This window comes from Equus quagga, chromosome 11 (genome assembly GCF_021613505.1).
Source record: "Equus quagga isolate Etosha38 chromosome 11, UCLA_HA_Equagga_1.0, whole genome shotgun sequence".
Classification (NCBI taxonomy): Eukaryota; Metazoa; Chordata; class Mammalia; order Perissodactyla; family Equidae; genus Equus; species Equus quagga.
In genome coordinates this window covers 89,604,379-89,628,033 of record NC_060277.1, presented here as the reverse complement: position 1 = coordinate 89,628,033, position 23,655 = coordinate 89,604,379, and the positions used below count along the sequence as shown (strand labels likewise).

General features: G+C 45.8%; 1 protein-coding gene across 1 annotated transcript in view; it reads right to left on the bottom strand.

Moving 5' to 3' along the window:
• Window positions 1-5,325: 5,325 nt before the first annotated feature.
• CA10 (carbonic anhydrase 10) overlaps window positions 5,326-23,655 on the bottom strand; it is a 467,323-nt gene continuing 448,993 nt past the window's right edge. Inside the window, exons 6-9 of the mRNA XM_046674606.1 lie at window positions 23,343-23,415; window positions 10,361-10,515; window positions 8,270-8,444; window positions 5,326-6,564 (exon numbers count right to left, since the gene is read on the bottom strand). Coding sequence (XP_046530562.1) covers window positions 6,542-6,564; window positions 8,270-8,444; window positions 10,361-10,515; window positions 23,343-23,415 — 426 coding nt within the window. The 3' untranslated portion in view covers window positions 5,326-6,541. The remainder of the gene's footprint in view (window positions 6,565-8,269; window positions 8,445-10,360; window positions 10,516-23,342; window positions 23,416-23,655) is intronic.

The following is a 23,655-nucleotide window of genomic DNA, read 5'->3' as shown; positions in this document are numbered from 1 at the left end:
TGGCAAATATCTTGGCATAGAAAGTGGGTCTCTGCCTTGGCTGATGTTAGATTCACCTGGGGAACTTTTAGAACTACCAATGCTCCATAACTTTATGAGCTTTCCCAGGTGACTCTGATTGGCAGCCAACGTTGGGAGTGGTTCTCATTGCTGATGGCAGAGTGGAATCACCTGTGGCTTTTAGCAATCTGATGGCCTGGACTCATAGTCAGAGACCTTGATTTAATTGGTCTGGGGCTGGGAATCATTGACAGGCCTCCTGGACCTTGAGTCCATGGAAAGAATAGAACTAAATGATGACAGTCTCAATGGGAAGAGCCCTTCCATTCTAGCACCAGCTAAGGGCGAGTTCACCTGATGCTTCTCTAGTATCAGCTTTTGCTGTAACTTTCTGGCTTTGATCCTCACCAGCTGTGTGATCTTGGGTAAGTATCTTTACCTCTCTGATTAACTACATGTAAAATAAAGCCAAGACCTGCTTGGCAGAACTGTTATGAGCACCAATAAAAGAAAAAATTATGTAAAATATATCTAAAAGAACCCACCACTGTGCCTGGTACATACCTGGGACATGGAAGAGCCCCAACCATCTGAATTGAAAAGCGATACCGTCCTCCCTCCCACTGGAAAATTCTATGTATCAACAAACTTTTTTGAGTACCTACTATTTGCAAAGCATTATGATATGATTCTTTTCTCTTTTTGCCTCTGTGCATGGGAGGGAAAGATACAAAGATGAATGAAGAGAGAATCTCTGTCTTCAGGGAAGTTCAAATTGGCATATACAGACAGGAAAATATAGAACCGAATGAAGTTCTCTCTATATATACAACACACATACATTTCTATATCTATATTTCTAGTAGAGACCAGAATGAAATGAATGTTAATCAGAGATAAAATCAATATGTTGTGTTAGCTCAGAGCAAGGAAGAAATAATTTTCCCTGTGCGATCAGGGAAGCGTGGGCGGCCTTTGAGCTGGGTTTCTTTAAAGGCGTGTCGTATTTCCACAGATGAGGAAGAACCAGAAAGAGCTGAGGGAGGCCATGGGCCAGGAGGCTGAGATGTGAGTTTGCAAACCTCTGCTGTGAATCCATTAAGGAAGGCTTTGCCTGCCTCGCTAAGGAATTTGACCCTTTAACCTGATAACAGCTGGGGGCCATTGGAAATCTGAGTCTTGGGAGATGTGCTCCAGTTGGAGGTTTTGGTTCACTGATCCTAGAGATGGGATGGGAACGGGCTGGAAATGTCTGGGTCAAAACGTGACTTTCATCTCTTCCTCTGCACCCTGGCCCGTGGCCAAGGCCTCAGCCAGCCTATGGAGAGCAGCTCAGGACACTCCCCTGGGTCCTGCTTCCTATCTCCATTCCAGATACGGCACACAGGTTCTGTCCTCTTGCGTTGTGCCTGGAATCGATTTCTCTACCCAATCGAGTTGGAGTACTGCCCTTTTGGATTACCTGTTTAGCTTTGCGTTTTGTTCTATTCCCCGGGAAGCGTCTCAGATTATTCTCCATCCACTCCCCAGTCCAGCCTAAACTTCTGACAACCTCCGATCAGGGTGGACTCAGATTCCCTTATCTGAGGGCAGAGTGTGGCTATTTTTGTGCTCTTGGCCCTGGGTCTTTCGCTTATGCAGACTGGAGGCATGAGGACCTGTGGAATGGATATCGCTATAGTGCGTGGAGGTGACAAGGGCGGGGACGAGGGCTTGTCACAGGGCTGCAGGGTTGGGGGAGGGAGCACTGCATGGAAGAGAGACCATGAAGTCAGAACTGACAAAGCTATAATTTGCCTATGACTTTTAATTACGGACCCAGTTTATCATGCCAAATTTCTGGTCGCCTGCCTCACAGCTTGTTTTCATTTGTTCATCATAGTCTGAAGACTTGGAAACTGCAATCTGAGTAACTGGGAGTGATGACCTGGGGTGGGTTTTGGAAAGTTGGTGCCAAGCCAATATTTCAAATACTAATGCTTCCTCTATTTTTTAAAAAAAGGGAGATTTGTTATTCAAACTCTGGACCTGTTAATGGAAGATTTGGGGAAGGAGGAGGGGTGGGGAGTATTCTGAGACCATCCAAAAGAATTACGATGCACCGGGATCAGGGTGTGATTCTGAATGGGAAGACAGGTGAGGTAACACTGGCCTCTGGGCTCCCATGGACCCACCTTACAGGTGGGCCCTCCTTGGAGAAGGTCCTTCAGACAAGGATATGGCTCCCAACTTTGCTGCTCATTGGAATCATCCGGGGATTTTTATAAAATACTCACACTGGCTACCACCCCGACATTCTGACTTCAGTGGTATGCAGTACAGCCCGGGCAATGGGATTTTTAGAACATCCCAGGAGATTCTATGTATAGCAAAGTTTGAGAACCTCTGCAGTAGGAGGTAGTAGGAATGAGCATTTGATTTACAGCGGGTCTCACACTTGAGTGTCCATCAGAATCACCTGGAAGGCTTGTTAAACCAGATGGCTGGGCCCCACCCCCAGTGTGTCAGTAGGTCTTCAATGCAGTGTGGTTTAAGACTTTGCATTTCCATCCAGTTTCCCAGTGATGCTGATAGTCAAGGCCACAGTTTGAGAACCAGTGGCTTAAAAGAGCTGGATCTGGCTGTACCACTCAGAAGCTATGTGATGCTGAGCATGTCACCCAATATTTTTTTTTTTTAAGATTTTATTTTTTCCTTTTTTTCCCCAAAGCCCCCCGGTACATAGTTGTATGTTCTTCTTTGTCGGTCCTTCTAGTTGTGGCATGTGGGACGCCGACCTCAGCGTGGTCTGATGAGAAGTGCCATGTCTGCACCCAGGATTTGAACCAACGAAACACTGGGCCGCCTGCAGCACAGCGTGCGAACTTAACCACTCGGCCACGGGGCCAGCCCCTCACCCAATCTTTAAGAAGTCCAGTTTCTGCATTTATAACGTGGGACGGCAATGGTGATTACCTCATGGTTCTCTGCGGGTGCAATGAGATGATATTTGTAAGTTGCTTAGCACAGGGCTTGGCCCACAGGAAACGATGTACCCCATAGTGGATTTTATTAGTATGTTTCCTCAGTTGGGGTTTTGGCAGATCTTGATGTTCAATCCTGCTAGATGGTGAAGCATGTTAAAGTGAGTTTCTGCTCCTGGAGGTCCTATGTTCCTTTCCGGAACAGGAAAACTGGGATGCTGGCATCAACTACGAGCGCTCTGGGGTCCAGCAGGGTAAGGGCCCACCTTGGAGGTGTTGGCATCTGTTAATTGACGATCATCCATCCAACCCTTCGGCCTGATGTGGGTGGCCCTTGGCTGTGACTGAGGACTGCTTTCCTGCCCAAACTCCAGGTTACTCTCACATTCCAGACACATTTAGTGCCCTGAGTTGTGATTGTCCTGGTGTCCCCATGGAAACTAAACTGCTGCCGAGGGAGGTGGGAGCAAGCCCTAAATGGTCTTGAAAACCACAAAATGTGTCCTCGAGACGGGGACTGGGAACCTCGACACTGCCTTCTCTTTTTTTCATGCAATTTTCCCAGAATTCTCTTCTGTATTTACCTCCCTCCCCCATTTCCCTGAGGAGGGAACTGAGGCTTGGCATGTATGGCCCCACAAGTTCTAGTTATCCTCCCCAGGTGGAGGGGATGCCCATGTAAGCCTGTGGCTCTGCGGGCAAAACCAGCTGGCCTGCACAAACCGCAGAGCACATGGCCCTGCTGCCTGCCCCTTCCTGAGCACCCATGGACTTCACGATGTCCAGATGTGTTTTTGTTCCTTTATGGGGTCACCAGGTCAACTCTCAGGGGCTTTTTGGTACTTTTAAAACTTCTTTTCTTTTAGAGTTGCACGAATCTAGCTAATCTTTATTACTTCCATGTGGTTTGAGGGCAAAGTGCCCCTATTTCCATGTTACAGTTTGGGCAGCCCAGTGAGTGGGGAGAAGGGACATTGAGGATTGGCCCAGAAGGTGGGACATGGGCTACTTCACTCCATCCTGAGTTCTCTTTGGCCAGAGAAAAATTCTTCCTGTGCCTAGGGACCTCAGGGGTGAGAACCTGGGGTTTCCTTTGTTCTCCCTGGAGAGACAGGGAGTGACAGGGTGAAAAGGCCAAGGGAGGTTGTCGTGTCCAAGTCATTTCTAATTAAGGACGCTGTCCCAGGGAGGGGTCGACTTGCCCAAAGTCACAGAGGATGCGAATAACAGAACAGAGCCTAGAAACCCAGCCTCCTGCTTTCCTTCCTCACCTGTGCTCCATCCTCTCTGTCCCGACACACATCAGGCATTTACGTACCTGTGTGCTGTCTGCTGGGTATCTATTGCTCTCGCTTGATATTAATTTGATGCTCCTCTTGTGATCAATGCTAACTGCTCCCTGTAGAGGGAGGTATGGTGTGGTCCAGATAAACCCTCATAGCTAGGCCACACATATGCTATAGGCACCGTTTATGGAAAAATCATTGCAGGTATTGTGCTAGCTGCCTCAAGTAGCTATACAGCAATTAAGCCTCACAATTTGTGGAGGCAGTTATTAGCATCCCCAATGTACAGATCAGAGAAGTAATGCAACTTGCCTAGGATCACACAGAAAGCAGGCAAGTGGCAGAGTGAAGTCTGAAGCCAGGCCTAGTTAATTTACCATCGATATTGTTCAACCATTACACCATATGGCTGTCTGCCCTTGCAGGCTAAGGAAAACTGACTCAGAGAGGAAGCAGCAAGCCGCACAAAGAGAGACTGCCACCTGCCCACCCTAGACCTCTGCAAACAGATCTGGTTTGCTGGAAAAACACGATTGCTCAGAAACAGGTTCATTTGTCATCACGGCAAAGGCCATCATCTAACTAACATTGGTGCAAAAAGAGAAAACGAATCCAATTAAGTGTATTATTTCAAATTTGAAATATCTGGCTGCTTGCTTTTCTTTTTCCTCATCAATATACCTAGTCTCTTGGCTGAAGTTTTCCACGGGTTTGAGAAATCACCCATCTGCATGGCCCCTAGCTGCCTGTGCTTTTCCCTCTTTCTGGGGACTGTGACAGAAAGGAGAGACTAAAGTTATTTTTAATTTGGCTGCCGAACGAACATCCAGGCCTTCCCTTCTAGCAGCTGAGTCTATATGTTTTCTCACCAGGGTATTAATTACCTGGCCCTGGGAACGGCCAGACGGGCTATTCCGGCGGCTCTGGCTACCCTGCTGGTTGTAATGCAATTGCTCGTGGACGCGGCAGGACTCCGGAGCATCCTCCTCCTCAATAAACTCAGACATGGGTACCGGATAACTTGTTAAACACATTTATTGATTTCTTGACAGTAACCAAACACAGTGAGTGACCATTATAAACAAGAAAAGAAAGGCATTCGTTTGTACTTTGTGAGATCCGGCTGCACCTGGAGAGAAAAGACACTCCTTTCCCAGGAATTTACAAGGCAAAGTGCATTCCTTCAAGGGAGCATCACAGGGGGGATGGCAGTTTTGAATCGCAAGAAATCTGTCGCCTGCTATCAGGCTGAAGCTCACCTTGTATGAATGATCGAGCCATGGAGTGGAATTAAAGTTATACTTGCTTAGCAAATGCATTCCTGATTGCCACAAACTCAGTAAAAACTGGCTGCAAATGAACCAAACATGTAGATGAAGAAACAAGTGAAATCAAAGAATGCACTTGCATGGAGCCAGGGCTTAGCCTTGAAGGAAAGAGAACAGACCCAAGCCAGAGAATGAAATGAACTCGTTAAACACATTTATTGAGCTGTTAACAATAACCAAACACAATGTATGACCTTTGGAAAACAAGAAACAGCAAATGGATCAATTCTGATCTTGGCAAATCCTACTACAGATATGTGACAAAGAGGGGAGATAATTCCATTTCTTTATAGTCTGTGGTGATAGATATATACAATGTGTATCTCTTCAATGTCTGTCCTTTTTTTTTTTTCTTTTTAAATTGTTGAGTAAACGGAAGAATCATAATCTAGAAATAAGTGTCCTTGGCCAACTTTGTCCTGGTTCACCTGTGTCACCAGCACCCTCAGAAGATCCTAGGACACTATCCAAGATGATTTGATGCAAAGAACAAAGTCTGCTGGATGCTGTCGGAGTTGCGTTTGCTCCTCTCTCTCTTTTGGAAGAATTTTGTATGTACAAAGGCTGAAAGGTCTCATTGGGTAGAGTTATTAGTTCAGGAGAATGGTATCAAAATTGTTATCAGGTTAACTGGTTATTTTCTTCTAAGACCTCTTCTGAATGAGCCTTTTGTTCTGAAACGTGACTTCCCATCTTGGAGGCTGGGTGAGTTTACATGTATGTAGATATGTTTGCATGTGTGTGTATGGATGTGTGAGTGCTTGCGTGTGTGTGTTTGTGTGTGTAAGAGATGTGTTCCTCTGCCATGGTTTTGCAGACACTTTTCATGTAGAAAGGGCCGATCCAAAGAGTGAATGAGGCTTGAGGGGGGGAGGGAGAGAGAAAAAAGAAGGGGACATTCTGGGTTATGTCAATTCACAGTTGTAGCATTTCACTGAGGTGGGATTCTTCTTGGCCTAGTTTTCTATTTGAGGAGCCATTCATTTACTGGAAAGAGAGAAAGGAAAAAAAACACAAACACAAAACAAGGCATCAGTGAATGAATCTGCACACAGTTTGGGGGAAGGGACAGTTCTGCTTACTTGTACATATCCCAACTACCTCCTCTCCTTCCTCAGGAACCTCTAGGCCTGAGCTCTCCAATATGGCGGTCACTAGTCATATGTGGCTCCCATAAATTTAAATTAACCAAAATTAAATTAAAAATTTAGTTGCATCATTATACTAACCACACTGCAAATGTTCAATAGCTGCATGTAGTTAGTAGCTACCTACCATGTTGGACAATGCAAATGCAGAACGTTTCCATCATCACAGAAAATTCTAGTGGGTGGCACTGCTCTTGACAGGGGTGGGGAAATGACAGCCTACAGGCCAAATCCAGCATGCTATCTGGTTTTGTAAATAAAGGTTCATTGGAACACGGCCACACCCATTCATTTACATATTATTTATGGCTGCTTTCACATTACAATGTCAGAGTGTGGCAGAGACCGTATGGCTCACAAAACCTAAAATATTTACCATCTGGCCCTTTACAGAAAAAGTTTGCCGACCCCTGCTCTAGACTAAGCTCCTGTGGATGGGGTCATATCTGTCTTCATCACCACTATATCCTTATAACCTAGCTAAGAGCCTGGCACATAGTAGGTACACAATAAATAAGTATTGACTAAAGAGAGAGATGAATGAATGAGTAGACTATTTGTCTGGTAGCTCTGGCTGGAAGGGAACAGAAAATTATAGTTTTGGCACTCTGCATGTATCTGAGAGAAGAAAAAGAAAGAAGGGATGTGGGAAAGAAGGGAGCGATGAAGTGGGGGATCAAGGGACAGCAGTGGCAGCTGCTTCTAAAAGCTGCCTGGTAACATCCACAGCCCCTGTATTTGGGCAGCACATTATTGCTACAAAGGGCTTCCCCATCCAGCCTCTCATTTGCTCCTCACAAGTTGTGATGTAGAGGGTATACGGACTGTCATGACAGAAGCCAGATCCAGAGGGGTAAATGACTTCGTTGGGTTTGCATGGCTTGTGAGTGACAGAACCAGGCACAGAACTCAGGTGTCCTGACTCCTGGTCAAGGGCATCTCCATGACATGGTTCTGCCTGCATCTTCCTTCCCATTTGGAGGGTTTACTACAATGATCCACAGATACTTAGTGTGCAGAAGGGAACAGAGAGGGCTGGGTGTGGACCAGAGGGTTACAGGAGGTGGGAGTCATCTTGCATGTCCCTTTAGTAGGAATAATAGTCACTTCTAGGGACATAGCACTGGGAAAATATGTATTCACACACATTCCTCATTGGATCCTAATGGCCTGGCATTCAGAGTATTTGCTCACCTTCTAGGGGGAAAGGGTCCATCACACACATAACTAAGAGCTCTAACGCCTCTAGCTGTCCTGTCCTAACACATAACCTTAGGAAAATCAGCCTCTCTGGGCTCTCTGTAAAATGACAATAAAAAGGCTGTCTTGCCTGAACCAGAAGGGGTTTAAAGGTTTGATCTCTATCTCCGATATATAGGCTTTACCAGCAGAAAAGCCCCATGCAAATGGAAGGTGGTGATTTCAACTGTCATTTATAATCACGATTGCTATAATGGGAGATAATGCCAGGCTCTAAGAGCAGGCCTAAGCAGGAAGACTGAGCTCTGGCCCGGGTCCACTGTCCTCTGAGCTGCTGCACCCACCTCTATACTGAAGCTTCTGGGCTCGGTTGTTTGGACAGTCCTTCCCCTGTAAACTGAAGTTGATGTTGGTGCGGATGCAGCGGTTGTTGAGCGGCTGGACGGGCCTGAAGTTGTCACTCATGCTCAGGAAGATCTGAGATGGCTGATTCTGGCTGAGCAGGCGTAAGGAATGCATCTGAGGAGAGAGAAACAACCATGAGGTCCACCCATCCCCTTAAATGCACTACGGAAGAAGTAAGACCATGCAGACTGTGACCGAGCCAGGCTGTACTGGCTGTCTGGGAAAGACGACCCTGTTCCATGGGTTCAGCTGCGCTGGAGGCCCAGTGATGCCTCCATGCGTGGAGTGGGCCTTACTTCTAGCTCACTAGCTCATGCATGCCTCAAGTCAGTTCCTCTCTTTCATCCTCAAATATGCCATCATCAAAGGTGGAAACCCAGCTAGGTGTTTTCCAGGGTCTCTTCTTTCTCTTACACCCCATGGTTCAATAACTCCCAATAATTCAGGGAATTATTCCCCTACATGGCTATTATCCCAACTATCGTGATTGGCCCAGGAGCCAGAGCTAAACTAAGCTGGATTAATTTGGTTCCTTTTCTGTGAATATGACGACCAGGGGCTGGACTAAAATGTTTGCAGCTGTGTTCCACCCCAGGACTGTGAAGGAAAGGAGGGGTCTCTAGCAGGAGGAAAGAATGAAGCAAATGTGTAGTAGGAAGCAGAAGACAGCAGAGAGAAAGGGCTGCTGGGGTTCAGATTCCAGTGAATTCCTGACATCAACTTCTGATTTTAAATTCCACAAGATGCTCCCATATCTTTTGAATAAGTCTTTTCCTAAGTTGAAGTTACGTGGAGGGGTTCTTATCACCAAAACAGTCCCAATCAATACAGACGGGATCAGGGACTTTGAATGTTCCAATTGTTGTCGGGTTGTGAGGACACATCCTGTAAAGGAGATTGGATTCCGTGTCCTTTGCACCTTGGCCTCTGAGTTTTTACAGACTCTCACAATCATAGAATATCAGAGCTGGAACAGACTTGTGTAATTTACCCCCTCGTTTATAAAGAGGAGTATCCATTCACAGAAGAAGGATGGCAGGCCTAGGAGTGCATAATGAGCCATTAGCAAAGCTGGCCTCCGAGGCCAGTCTCCTGGCTCCCATTCGGTTCTGAGAAATACTAGCCAGGTTTACTAGGAATCCCGTGAGATGCTCTAAAAATTTCTGCATTCAAATGCATTTGTGAAATGCTACGTAGCATGTTGCCTCCTCTTGGAGACTGACATATGTATTATCATTTTCAAGGCCCCGAGAAGTCTCCCAACAATGAAATCTATTTAACTCTTTTTGAATCCAGCTTTTTCAAACATATTTGGCTGTATCATCCATTTTGCTCCTTTGTTTTTGAGCACCATGGCTGTAGAGCACACTTTGGGAACTAATGCTGCTGTCCTTTCTCACTCAAGGGTGGAATGCTTCTACAATGAGTCTGTGCTAAGCCTTTTCAATTGCTGATTCTTTAAACAAAGGTGTGATGAGTTGAATTATGTGCTCCCAAAATTCACAAGTTAAAAGTCCTAAACACCAGTACCTCAGCATGTGACCTCATTTGGAAATCGAGTCATTACAGATGTAATTAGCTAAGATGAGATTATTGGGGTGGGCCTTAAGCTAATATGACTGATTGGGGCGGGCCCTAATCCAATATGACTGATGTCCTTATAAAAAGGAGGATTTGGACAAAAAGACACAGACACAGGGAAAATGCCATGTAAAGATGAGGGTAGAGTGGGGTGATGCTTCTACAAGCCGAGGAACACCAAAGATTGCCAGAAAACCACCAGAAACCAAGGGAAAGGCAGAGAACAGATTCCTCCTCACTCCCTCAAATGGGACCAACCCTGCTGACACCTTGATCTTGGATGTACAGCCTCCAGAACAGCGAGGCGATACCTTTCTGTGGTTTAAGCTGCCAAGTTAGCGGTACTTTGTTAAAGCAGTCCCAGCAAACTAACACAATAGGCACTCCACAAAGTCAGCCAGGCTTCACACCATCTTCCCCATTAGCTAAAGGACCACAGAGCAGCTCACCTGCATCCTGGTTATATAGACTGGTTTGTTCATTATTATCCAACTTGCCGTCTCATAGCACGGTGGGATAGTCATCGACCCCTCGTAAGTAATGAAACTAGAGGTCTCTGGATAGAGTGCCTCTATGTTAAGTCCCTGTAGTAAATATGCATCATCTAGAGAAGAAAATAAGAAAGATTTAAGAATTAGGTTTCTCGAGAAAGTGCTGCTATTGCTGGTAACTTTTTTTCTTTTCAGATTCCAGAAGACTGTAGCTGTCAGGATGGGCTGCAGTAACACACAGCCCCCCAGAGCTCAGTCATTTTAAACAACAAAGGCTTATTTCTTGCTCACACTGTAGGTTGGCCGAGGGCTTCCTCCATGTCATTAGTGTCCACACTCTGGGATCTAGGCTCTTACAGTAGATACTATCTGGACCCTCACGAGTCACAATGATAGGAGGAAAAGCAAGAACAGTGACACATGTGTTGGCTCTTAAAGCTCCCATCCAGGAAGTGGCAAATGTCGCTTCTGCTCACATTTGGTAGCCAAAGAAGTCACATGGCCAAGGCTGCTGTTAGGGATTCAAAGAAGCACATTCCTCCCGCAGGGTGGGGCACTGAATATCGGTGAACAGAAACGTGGTCTACCACAAGGATACAAGGAAGAGCCAAGTTCTTGGTTATGGTCTCTGAGACCTAGACTGCTAGCATTATATTTATTATAGTCATAATGAAATGCACAATTTAAGCCTTCAGGACCTGTTGAAACGTTGTCTGGTCATCATTCTTATTTATTAACATTGCTTAATTAAAAGAACACTAAGAAAATACTCTTAGAAAGAAAAGTATATCAGGCCAAATCTTACCATGAGATTCAACAGTTAAGCTCAACAACTAATTTCAACTTTTTGTAGATCTCCTCTTTGTCAGGCCCGTGCATGTAGCCTTCTCTCTTATACCTATTTGAGGTATTCACACTCATATATCTGTTATTATTAAATATACTTTTTCAATAATAAAAGTGACATAAGTACATATCAGACTATACGGAAAAAAGAGAAAAAGAAAATAATGACAGCCCCGATCATCTAAAATAGTTGCCATGGGCATTTTGGTGTATTTCCTTCTGATTTTTTAATTCAGTGTTTCCGTCGTATTTTTATAAAAAGTGTAATGTAGCAGAGTTTTCAAATAACAATAAATTTCAAAGGACCTTCATATACAGCTGGAACCTCATACTGACCCAGTGAGATTGGTCAGACAGATAACAACATTCTCATTGACAAGAAACTGAAGATCAGAGAGGGAGAGTAACCTGCTCAAGGTCACAGAGGTAGCGGGTGACTGCAGAGTGGGAACTCAAACCTAGCCCTCCTGACTTCCAGACCAAAGTCATTCATTCATTCAGCAAATGTTCGCTAAGCACCTCGTTGTGCTGGGCACAGGGTTAAGCTCTGGGGATAGAGCAGTGAACAAGATGGATGCAGTGCCCACCCTCATTCTGGTCGAGGAGGCAGATGACAAATGGCAGAATCAACATACATGAACTCTAATATCAGGTGGTGGTAAGTGCACCTTGGCCTAGTCTGTACCTATCTATTGATCCTGAGCATTAATGCTGCTAATCCGTTTTCCTGGGCAAAGGCCCCCTTCCTTCCTCCATAAATTGCTCACTCACGTTTCTCTGATAAGAAAGAACTATCTTTGCCAAGGGAACTTGAATTTCAGTGCTCCTTCGCTTGTCAACTGAATTAAGAACCAACCAACTGATTCAGTGGTTTGGAATGATGTAAATAAAACCACTGTTTGCTTGCTCCATCCCAAACGGGCCCTCCTGGCCTCTGACAACCCTGATGGGGTAACGGAACCTCTCCAGGGCTCTGGCCACAAAATGCCCATGAGAGAGAGAGATTGGTCAAGCTAGATTTGGAGACCAACCCTAGGAGACAGGACGTCCTTTCACTTTCCATTGAGACGTTTCTACCTTTCCACCAAAACACCAGGGAATCAGGACAAGCTCAGGAGAGATGTCGCGGTTGGAATATGGCTGGGATGGGTCTGCAGTCTGGCCTGTGGGGTCAGGTGCTTCCACGACAAAGCCACAGTGCCCAGAGCACACACTGATATGATGGTTCTAGGGAATCGGATCCAGCGTCAACACAATAAGCTTATGTTGAGTATCCGTCATATGGCTCTGTTTCTTAAGCCCCTAATATGTGTCAGGCACTAAGCTAGGTGTAGGCGAGCAGGACGTAATTAAGTGACTGCAGCAAGGAGCCACAGAGACAGTGATATGTATCTGCACTGGGTACACTGAGAGGTTGTCAGTTCTGCCTGGGGGTGGGACTCAGGAGAAGATTAATGGAGGAGCTGACCTGAACTGCATCTTGAATGACAAGAGGTAATCAGTGTGTGGCTGGCAGTGGGGGGTGGGGCTGTCAAGGGCACTCTAGACAGTCCCGCTAGAGAAACAGCTAAGGACGCAGAGAGCGGTGCACACTCGGTGATGGCTAGAGCGTGGGCGAGATGCAGGGGGAGGGGTGCTGTGAGAAAGCAGGCCGGCGGGTCAGCACAGGCCACACCTAGGAGGTCCTTCTTTGCGCTGTTGGGAGTTTGGGCTTCATCCTGTAGGCAATGTGGAGCCACTGAAGGGTTTTAAGCAGGGAGTAGCATGATCAGATTTGCAGTTAATGATGCTTGCTCTGACGGTGGTTTAGCCTGAAGATTAACATATTGAATGAGAGAAGGAAGCATTCGGCACATCTTTATTAAAGGTCAATGTGATTTGTTTAACCAAGCTTGCACGCAGAGCATATTGGGTACTCTAGCATGCTGCTATTATTGTATTTTATTTTATTGGGAGTGGTGGGCAGGAGGGTAGGAGGGAGGCGGTGGAATGAGGGACATTCCAGGCATGACTGGAGTAAAGAAAATGAACATTTATGTTTCTCTGAAACTATAACCAGCCTGTGTTGCATCCACATTTGAGGAAAGAGTTGGTGTGGGTGGGGAGGGGCAGGCTAGGAGCAAGAGGCAAAAGGTATGTTCCTGGGTTGAACCCACATGGCAGGGTAAGAACGTGCTTCTAAAACACTGTTTTGCTGAAATCTCAGACTCCACCCGAGTGGTCCTGCCAGGGAGTCCTCTTCGTCCACATCCCCTGCGAGATGCAACAGTCGTCAGAGAACGCGGGCAGCTTCCGCCCTCCCAAGATCCTCATTCACCACTTTGTTCTGTGCGTGAGCTTGGCTAATACTCACACTTCACCTTTGCCCTTTTTATTTCCTCACGCTGCAGAATTTGGAAGGACCCAGTGTGATGAGTGTGAGCCTAGGACCCAGACCTGAGTTTGAGGGCTGGCTCTGCTGCGCGCCATCTGTGTGATCTTGGACACGCAGGTAACTGTCTGAGCCTCATTTGTGACATCTGTAGTATGCAGATGGTTGGAGTAGGCAGTGGACTGATTGTCTGTGTCCCCCCCACACTCATATTCTGAAGTCCTCACTCGAATGTGATGGCATTTGGAAGATGATTAGGTCATGAGGGTGGAGCCCTCAGGAATGGGATTAGTGCCTTTATAAAAGCCACCCCAGAGAGCCCTCTGACTTTCTTTCTGCCATGTGAGGACACAAGAATTCCGCAACCCAGAAGAGGGTTCTCACCAGAACCCAGCCATGCTGTCTCCCTGATCTCAGACTTTCAGCCTCTGGAACCGTGAGAAGCAAGTTTCTGCTGTTTACATGGTACTTTGTTATGGCAGCTCGAACTGACTGAATACTTGCCTCACAGAGTTGTTTGAGGAACAAATGAGATTACACTTTCCAATGTCCTGGCCCATGGGAAATACTCAGCAATGCTGGGTAGCATTGATGCCATTCCTCCCTTCCCGGAGTGTCTTTGCCCAGCTTCCCCAGGATAACCACGGCTCGACCTCCCCGAGGCCTCTTGACTCTCCCTAGTGAGGTTAGTGCCTTCCTTTTTCACCATATTTACTGAGTTAGCTTGCCAATAATTACCTACCAATTTGAACGTCTCCACTAAGCCATGAGCCTTTAGGGGAAGGGCTTCCATCTTTTATCTCTGAATCCCCAAGCCCCAGTATGGGGTCTACCATATTGGATGCTCAATAAACACTGGTTGAATGAATGAATGAAATGGTTTCTGCACAGAAGCTCCACCTGCTGGTGGTTCTGAGCAGAAACTAAGGGAGGAAGAGGCAACATCATCTGTCAGATGACGGGGAAAATTGTCTGAGGCTCTAGTCTGTACCATTAACTTAAATGCCTGCTGTCGGCCACCATCTCCATATATATCACACCACAGATATCAGGGTGAAACTGAGACTGTTGACTGTCTCCTTATGGTATTCCTGTGTTTCTACACCAAACCAACCTCTACCCTTATATTTACATTGCTGAAATTGGTGTGCATTTAACACGTAATATTTGTCCTCATGACTCACCACACTGCCTTATAGGAAGCCATTAAGTTAATGTTCTGTCTCTTAGGGACTGGAATTTGAGAGCCACAAGCTACCGTCACATCTTCTTTTCTCCTCATTGCTTGCTTGGTGTATTAGGCAGCACAGAGGCAGTGGAACCCAAGAAAATGATATAGGCAAACCCAATAGTTCTCAGCTCTACTGTCAAGGAACACTGCGGTGTCTCCATGGCTGACCAGGCCAGGAACTAATTATTACCCACAGGCTATCTCATCCACGCAGCAGCCAACACAAAACCATTGCTTTGTGCATGTCAGTGTTCTCCTCTGGGTTGTGGCAGACAGAAAGGAGCCTAAGAACTAGCCCACCGGAAGGTGGATTCTGCTCTCCAAATTCTCATGGCTCTATTCATTTGTAAGGATGGCAAAGATCTGCGGAGGTCAGAGCTGCTTATGAACAGAGAGATACAAATTTGGGGGTGAAGCTCAGAGGCAAATGGGGTGAATCATGCAAGCTTCTGCTTGCTTTAAGGATATCTATTCAGAGGAAGTGATGGCAGAAGTTCAAATAAATTTTCATGGATAGTTTTACAGACAGGTTTTCTTCCTTCCTATTATCTAACTCTCTATGAATCGATTGATTGATCTATCAGTCAATCAGTCCTATGAGAATACAGCTCACAGAGGGCAAAGCCCTGGACTTCAAGTCAGGAGTTTTAATTCAAGTCTAAGTTCTCGTTGTGGCTTTGCCAGTGATCCACTCCTCCTTCAGGGGTAAGTTACGTAACCTCATACTTGTGGGTCAGATGATTCTGGATAATTGCTGAAGTCATCTTCAGGTTAAAAAAAAAAATCTATAGAACCCCAAATGTCCTTCAACATAAATAAGCTTACAGAGGCAAATTTATCTTAAGTAGGTCAAATTTCTGGTATGACATTGTAATTTTTTACATGTTGGCTATATCTTTATAGTACGAGAAGATCCCTCGGATAATCAGTAAGCGTAGAACACTTAGGCATAGTTTATAGCCCAATTTTATTCTTTTAATTGACTGTAAGAGTTGACAGCTTGGCTTCTGATTTTATGACATGCTCTTGCTGAATCTATGATTTATGTTACACTGAGTTCTTAGTCATGGACACAACTTCTAAGTTGACTTTTTCTTTTTTTTTTAAGAGAAACACACTATAATGAAATGCCTAGGACCACACAGTTGGGGGATCTTTATCTCAGTCTGAGCGTCCAACAGCCGCCTCTGGTAAACGCATTGTGTTTACTTATGTGGACCACTGATGAGATTTCACATCGCCCAGCTTCCTGCTTATGAAGTTCCCATTCAAAGAGAATGATGCCAATGAGAAAAAGGCACGGCAGTTCCCGAGATCGATACTGGACTTGCTTCTGATCAATATGGAACTATTTGGCAATTTACTCATACGGAATGACATTTCCTCTTGTAATCTGGGGCAAATTGAACCGAAGTGAAAAAAGGTAATGACTAAAGAATAAAGTAATATGATTTTTTGTTTTACACAAACAATAAATGAAAAAAAGGTCCTCTGAGAATTGGATTCACGCAGGCAAGCCACTCCTTCTCTGCTCCTCGCTGACTTGAGTTACTACTTAGATTGCAACATGGGAAGTGGTGCGCTGCATTTCGCCTTCTGTGAAAACATTTCCAAAGCCGTTCCTTTGAAATGAAAGTACAAGTTCAATTAAGCATAGAGAAAGGCACTGGGAGCAATAGGCTGAAACTCCCCTGTGATATTTCACCACATTTGACACCGCGTCCCTCTGCGGAGCAGGCGCACAGAACACTTCCTGAGGAACTGAGGAGCTCACGGCAGTACAGCTTGGTCCCTCCTTGCCTACACACTCATTTTTCAGCTGGCGTGGGGGTAGGGGGCCAAAGGAAAGTTATAAACAGGCAAGACTGAAACAAATGTTTTCACGGGGTCATACTGGGTGTCAAAACACCATGTTTAAAAGCCCTCCTCCAAACCCCTCCAGTCGTGTGCTTTCATTTCCTTGGAGGAAATACGTTAAGGCATTAGCCAGATTCTAAATTTGGAATCTGTGATCTTTTGGATTCTTACTGGTCTGAAGTTCTTCACTGTATTTACCATCTATGAAATGAACGGAGTGTGTTGAAATTGGAAGAGAATGAAGCTACCAAAATGATACGCTGTCCTAGGAAGACATTCGAAGAAAGTGTTCATTTATACGTAATCTTCTAGTAATGACCCCCTCTTACCCACTTAAGAAGGCTCTTTGTGCTCCATTAGTCACTGGCTTCACCACTTGAAATTATCATAAAATCTCTTTTTAAAAAAATAACGCTAGCTCGATGAAATCAGGTGGGTACGAAAATGACAAGAATGTTACCTTTTATGTAATTGGGGCTCTATGCCTACTAATTGATTAACAGAAGGAAAATGTAGAGATTTGGCATTATTCCAATATACTACATTAGAAAAACTAAAACACTTGGGGTAAATTACCGATATCTCCTCCAGAAAATCCATTCAGAAAATCCATATTTCAATGTCATAATTTCAATCTTGACTCTCAATCTGTCAAAGGGGAATTTAATTTTAATGAAATGGATTTTCTTTAGAAGAATTTCTAAATTCAGCCTGAAATGAATTCAGGCTGGTCGTTTCCATTGTCAGTCTGGGTTAGGGAGAGTGTTTTATAAGCCTTGCTCAGATGTATGAAATCTAAGCTTCTAAGGAAAATAGTGGAAGCCACTAGGCCATTACCACCCACTCCACGGGCTCATACACAGGACTCTGCTTCATTTGAAGTAAGCGAACTCTGTAGCCTGTGTGCCTTGTATCGGATTCACCTGGAACATAATTTTTATTTGGCACCATAGTGACCTGCCCCCCACTCTTCAGGAAGCTGGATTTGACCACCACATACCTTAGGACAATTTAGGAATACAAAATTATGCCCCTAGTTTATACCAGTCACTGCCCAGGCAATTGACTCATTATCTTGCTTAATCCTCACCTCAGCCCTTTAATATCAGTATGAAAATCTTTATCTTACTGATGAGAAAATTATTCTCTCAGAGATGTTAAGAAGTCACACAGCAAAGGAATCGATAGAGCCAGGAGCCCAGGTCTGCTTTGCTCCATCTCTCATCACTAGAACACTCTGCCTCCATAAGTTTGGTGACCTTCACCAGCATGGTATCTGGCTTCTGAAATTCCCAGTCCTTGTGGCAAGATTCTCCCTTTTTCCTCCTTTTACAGGTTCCCTAGCGCACTGATTTTCTTAACTGGTTAAATAGAATGATTTTGCATGAGTCCTTTTTTTGCTAGTCATCTAATCTATGCTCAAACCAAGCAAATGGACTGCGTCCCTACTGGCTGCCATCTCGTGATTTCACCCCACGCTTCCATATTTGCTCCCACCTCCCTGCGCCTCCTCAGCCAGTTAATGAGACAGACACATGGGAGCCTCTCCCAGGGTGGGATTTAAAAGATATCTTTAGAAATAATTTGCAACCCTAAGTCATGGGGATTTGAGCTGCTCTTTCAAAAGTGAGGATATGTCCGCCTCTCTTCTCTATTTATTCCCACTCACGATTTCACCCAGGTTTAAATGCCATCTGGATCCCAATGCCTTCCACATTTATATCTTCAGTTCTCTCTCCTAAAATCCAGGCTCATATACCCAACTACCTACTCCACACCTCTTCTTGGATGCCCAGTAGACATCTCAAGCTTAACACGTTCGAAATTTCTGATTCCCTTCCCACCCACAAATACGCTTCATCCACGAATATGCTTCATCCACAGTCTTCCCCAAATCAGTTGATGGAAACATCTTCCTTCCAGGAATTCGGGCTAATAATCTTCCAGTCATCCTTGACTCCTTTCTTTCATATCACACATCTGATCTTTCAAGAAATCTCTTGGCTCTTCCTTCAAAATATACCCAATTGCTTCTCACCACCCCCCCCACAGTAGTCTGGTCATGACTGACATTGTCCCAGCATTTGGATTGCTGCCATCATCTCCCAACTTTTTTTGTCAGCAGATCATGTCACTCTCTGCTCAGTATCTTAGAGTGACTCCTCATTACTACAGCCTCCAGGAGAAGGACTGAGGGGGACGAGTGGACCCATCCTGAACCAGTTGCTAGCCTTCCTCTGATTACTGTGTGCCAATAGCAACAGTGCCACTGTGTCCCTCTGGATGACACTGATTTCCACTGGGAGTCTCATGCTGAGGGACAGGCAGGAGTTGCAGAGAGCTCAGGATGTTATGAGCCTGAACTTTCAAAGTGCCCAGAAGGTCTGTGGCTAGTTTATGTCCCTTTCAAGTAGAAACAAACAAAAGCAAAAAGCAGAGAGATGGCTCTTCCAACTGAACCAAACTGGGAATTCAGAGAAAACCATGCTGACAAGTTTCATGTAATGTGAAAGTTTGAAGACCTCAGAGCTAAATTTTCCTTGTTCCTTAGAGAGGAAGCATGATAGAAAGGTAAGAGCATAAAGTCCCTGGGAGTACCTATGTTTGAATCCTTGCTCTCCCACTCTGGAAGAGTAGATCATCGTTCAGGAAATCTTTCCTCTCTCCTCAACCCCACCTCCTTGGGAGGATTTTGATGTTGGGCTTGGCCACGTCACTTGCTTTGGCCACAGGAAGTGGATAGAAGGGACAGTTTGTGAATTTCAAGCCTAGGCCTTAAGTCACATTACAGGTTCTGGTCTCTACCATGAGAAGTACTTGCCCTGGGTATCTACCTGATCCTAGAAAAATGAGAGCCACGTGCAGCTACACTGCCCTAGCTGACCTGCAGATCTGCAGCTGGAAGCAGAGCCACCTGGCTGACCCACAGATGCAGCAGTGAGAAATCAATGCTGACTGCTGAATGCTTGTGCGCTACGCAGAAGTTGCCAACTTAGCCGTTTACTAGATGTGTGTCCTTGTCAAATGACTTCACTTCTTGGAGCCTTAGTTTCCTCATCTGTAAACTGGGATAGCGATCGGACCCACTTTGTGAGTACTGGGCAAAGTGCTGTCTGTAAAGCTCTTAACACGGAGCCTGGAGTGCAGAAAGTGCTCACTTAGCATCACTTCCATACTCTGGATGCTCAGCCTATTGCAGAGTGGGTACCACATCTAAATGAGTGGGGCAAGTTGAAGCTACGCTGGGGTATAATTCTGGGTAGCAGCAGAGTGGGTGGGGTTGAGGTCAGGTGTCCTGGGTAGTGTGGCTGGGTGGCGGTGGGGGGCACTGGTTTATTTCTGTCTTACTTAGAAGCATGGATGCAGAGTACTATGATAAGTGTTCCTGAGCAGGTGGCGTTGTCTCCCTCTCGCCCGGAATTCTCGGGCTGATGCCAGCATAACCTGCTGCCTCCCGCAGAGCCTCTGGAGAGTCTTCCAGCCTCGTGTTTCCCACCCACTGGCTGTGTCCTAGTGAATGACTCCTGTTTCAGAAAGTCCCCTGCTTTCCGCCAGGCCAACCTTCCCTGGGCTGGCTGCCTCAGGGAGTTTAGCAGGAGAGACCAGTGCTGGCACTTTCCTGCTGAGCAAATCAATCCCTTTCAGCCACAGTGTCCTGGGCATGTGGTGTCGAGGCTGCTTCCCTGTCTAGGGCCATCATTATCCGTGTGGTGTTTCTCCCTTTAGGTCTATGATGAAGGCGCTACCAGGCACACCTTCATTATTCGCCAAGCGTAAGAGCACAAAATACCTGTGATTAGCGGCCTAAAGCAGTTACCTCTCCCCATGAGAGGTCTCTTTGTCTTGCTTTAGTTCCCCTTCTTTTCCCTTGGCCCTGACAGATAGAGGATGAGGGAGAGAGGAGAAGGGGGTGCTCCTGTTCTCTCCTGTTAGCATTTCTAGGATTGTGTCTCTAGAGAAGGCGAAGGCATTTCTTCAAATGCATCTCCTGCGTAAACTCCTCAGCGCGGCATCAAGACCTTTCAGGATCTGGCTCCAGACCATCCTTCCCACCACTCCTTCTGCCCTTGTCACTGCTACCACAGGGGGCCATTCATTCCTCCATTAATTCAGGCTGTCACCAATGTTTACTGGGTATCCTGTGGGGCACTGAGGTGAAGAGCTGAGGAAGGCAGAGTTCCTCCCTTTGAACTCTTCATAGTCCTTTTACTGCTCTCCATGCCTTCGTACATGCTGCCTTTCTAGGCTTGAAACGGCTTCCCTCCTTCCTTCCACCTCTCTCTCTCCTTCCCTCCTTCCTTCTTTCCCTCTCTTTCTCTTCTCCTCTCCTTTCTTCTTTTTCTTCCATTCATCCTTCTTCTCTTTCTCCTCCTCCTTCTGCTCCCTCTCTTTCTCTTTCTTTCCCCAGCAAATAGTTATTGATCTATTCATTTGAATAGTACTTACTCTGTGCAACCTCGCTATGTATGTAATTCTAGGCAGATTTTCTGTGATCCCAAAGAGTTCTGTTCATATTGTTAACACTGCATTTGTTACGCAAATCTTTATAATACACTATGATATGACTGTAATGAGAGAGTGAGGGCCTTATGGACAGGAAACGTGTACTTTTGATCTCCCTATCTCCCGGCACTCAAGAACCACTCAATAAATATTTGCAGAGTGACTCAGTGAACAAATGAATGAAGGTCTTGGGTTTTAACATTGCTATCCTGTTCAGCTACTGCCAAAGTGTTTCCTTCTCAGTTCCCACAGACCCGATGGGGCTGGCAGTCAGCAGGGACACCTCATTTGAAGTAGATGAAGTTCAAATTCCCCTTAGCCACAAAAGGGCCATCCACCCTTGGTCCCAACAAGATCTGTCACCCTGGCTCTCCAGCCCCTCTCTGTACCAGAATCGATACCTGTTCCCGAGGGAGGCCACCTTCCTGGAGCACAGACCCACGTGGATGCCTTCATCTTCGGCAGCAGCCACATCACTTAATATTAAGCAGACCAGTGCTGGGGGTGGGGGGGTGTGGGTGGGGAGGGAAGCCCCACTAATGACTTACTCTGCAGTTGGCAATCTGTTAGATTGTGTGTTGGGGCTTAATGTGTGATTTCACGGTTTTTCACGGTCTCTAAACTGCAAATTCAAGATTATTTGAAAACATTTTATTTAATTTTCATGCTTTTTTTAATCAAAAAAGTTAAAAGACTAATAATCTTTTATGGGCAATCATAAAATGTGCTATTTGCACACGAGACAGAACTGCCTCCCTTCGCTGAGCAACCCATGTGCGCTTAGAGAAGACTTCCTGGGAGTGCTGGTGAGGAAGGCAGGTGGCTGTGGAGACCACTTAAGGCGTCCTTCTAGGTGATGTCCTTCCAGGTGGAGTGCGATTCCCCAGTTTCATTTATCGCCCTCACCGCCCAGTACCCAACCCTTTTCATATAGGAGTGACTTGGCAGTGAGCACCTTGTGGGGAGGGCTGGGGTCTGGTCCATCTTTATATTCCAGGAGCCTTGCCTGGTGTCTGTCATGGGACAGCCATGTGGGAAATGTTTGTTGAATGCATGAAGAAATGAATGCGGGAAGGTTCTCCTTACTCTCCCTCCCACAGTCCGAGGTGAGACCCGTGAGCATTCACTCTGTCTTTCCCGCATCACCTTTGGAGGCAGGAACTGCAGTAACAGCTAAGTTTCTCTCTTGGCGGACGATGCGCCAGGGGGATGCAGGGTGTTAGAATGTTTGCGTGCTGTTTTTTACTTTTGTGAAAATCATTATTTACCTATTGCTTGATTCAGAATCCTAGACCTAGAAGGACCTAGAAACCTAGGGGGTAACTTCTTCACTTTACAGATGATGGAACAGAGTCAAAGTGAGGAAGCTCCCTGCTCGAAGTCAGGACTGGAATGCCCCTTTCCTGCTCACTCCTGGTTCATAAATTTGCCTTGCCTGTACTGACCTCTTTCCTCTCCTGGTGTGTGCTATTTCACGTAAATTTTCCCAAATCCTGCAACCCCTGAGATTGCTGTGGATGACAGTGGCACCCTTTTTCCTCTTCCCTCTTCAACTTTGCACCGTTCTCTCTTTTCTGCTTGAAGATTCTATGGAGAAAACCCTCTGGAAACCCAAGGAAACTGGACAGAGTCCTCTGGGTCAGTGGATCACGTGTGGGGATGAAAAAAGATGCCACCTGCCTCTACCTGAGAGGGAGACGCAGTGACCCGGAGAGGGAGGTCTGGTCCAGCTGAGGGCCTCTGTAAGTGCTGAGGTTGGAGCCAAACTACCTCGTGAACGCTTTTTCAATCACATAATTGGCAAAGCCCCAAATGTGGCCAGCTGACACGGTGGAGTCTGTCAGCTTGTAGAGTCCCCCAGCTCGTTACCAATCCATGGGATAACGATGACCATCATCATAATAACCATTATTGCCTTAGACAGGCGTGGATGACAAAGACACCGTTGGGACTTCTGTTTGAAAATGAGCCGCTTCTTTGCCAACCCTGACTCTCCAGAGTGACTTTCTACAGAATTAAAGGATTATGAACCCGGAAGGGGCCCTTGGAGATCCTCGGTCCTGGCTTTCTGCCTTCAGACAGGACTAACCTTTATAGAATAGTTGCTGTATAGGAAATTGAACCAAACTTACTTTTATACGTTATTCTCGTGATAGTATCTCTGTTGAGCATTCGATTAAGAAATGGGTTTGATGAATCAGAAACCTAGGGGGAAAAAGAAAATAGTGATGGCTGGGCAGTACTACCCTAGGATAAACATTGCTCCATGCATTCACTTATTCATTCATATTTACTGAGCGCCTCCCATATGCCAAACACTATGACGGCTGGACATTCAGAGATCAAATAGACAGACTCTACTCTCCAGAAACCCAGTCTAGAGAAAGAGGACAGGGAAGTGAACAAATGGTTATAATTAGTGTGAGGAGTGCTCTGAGAGAGTCA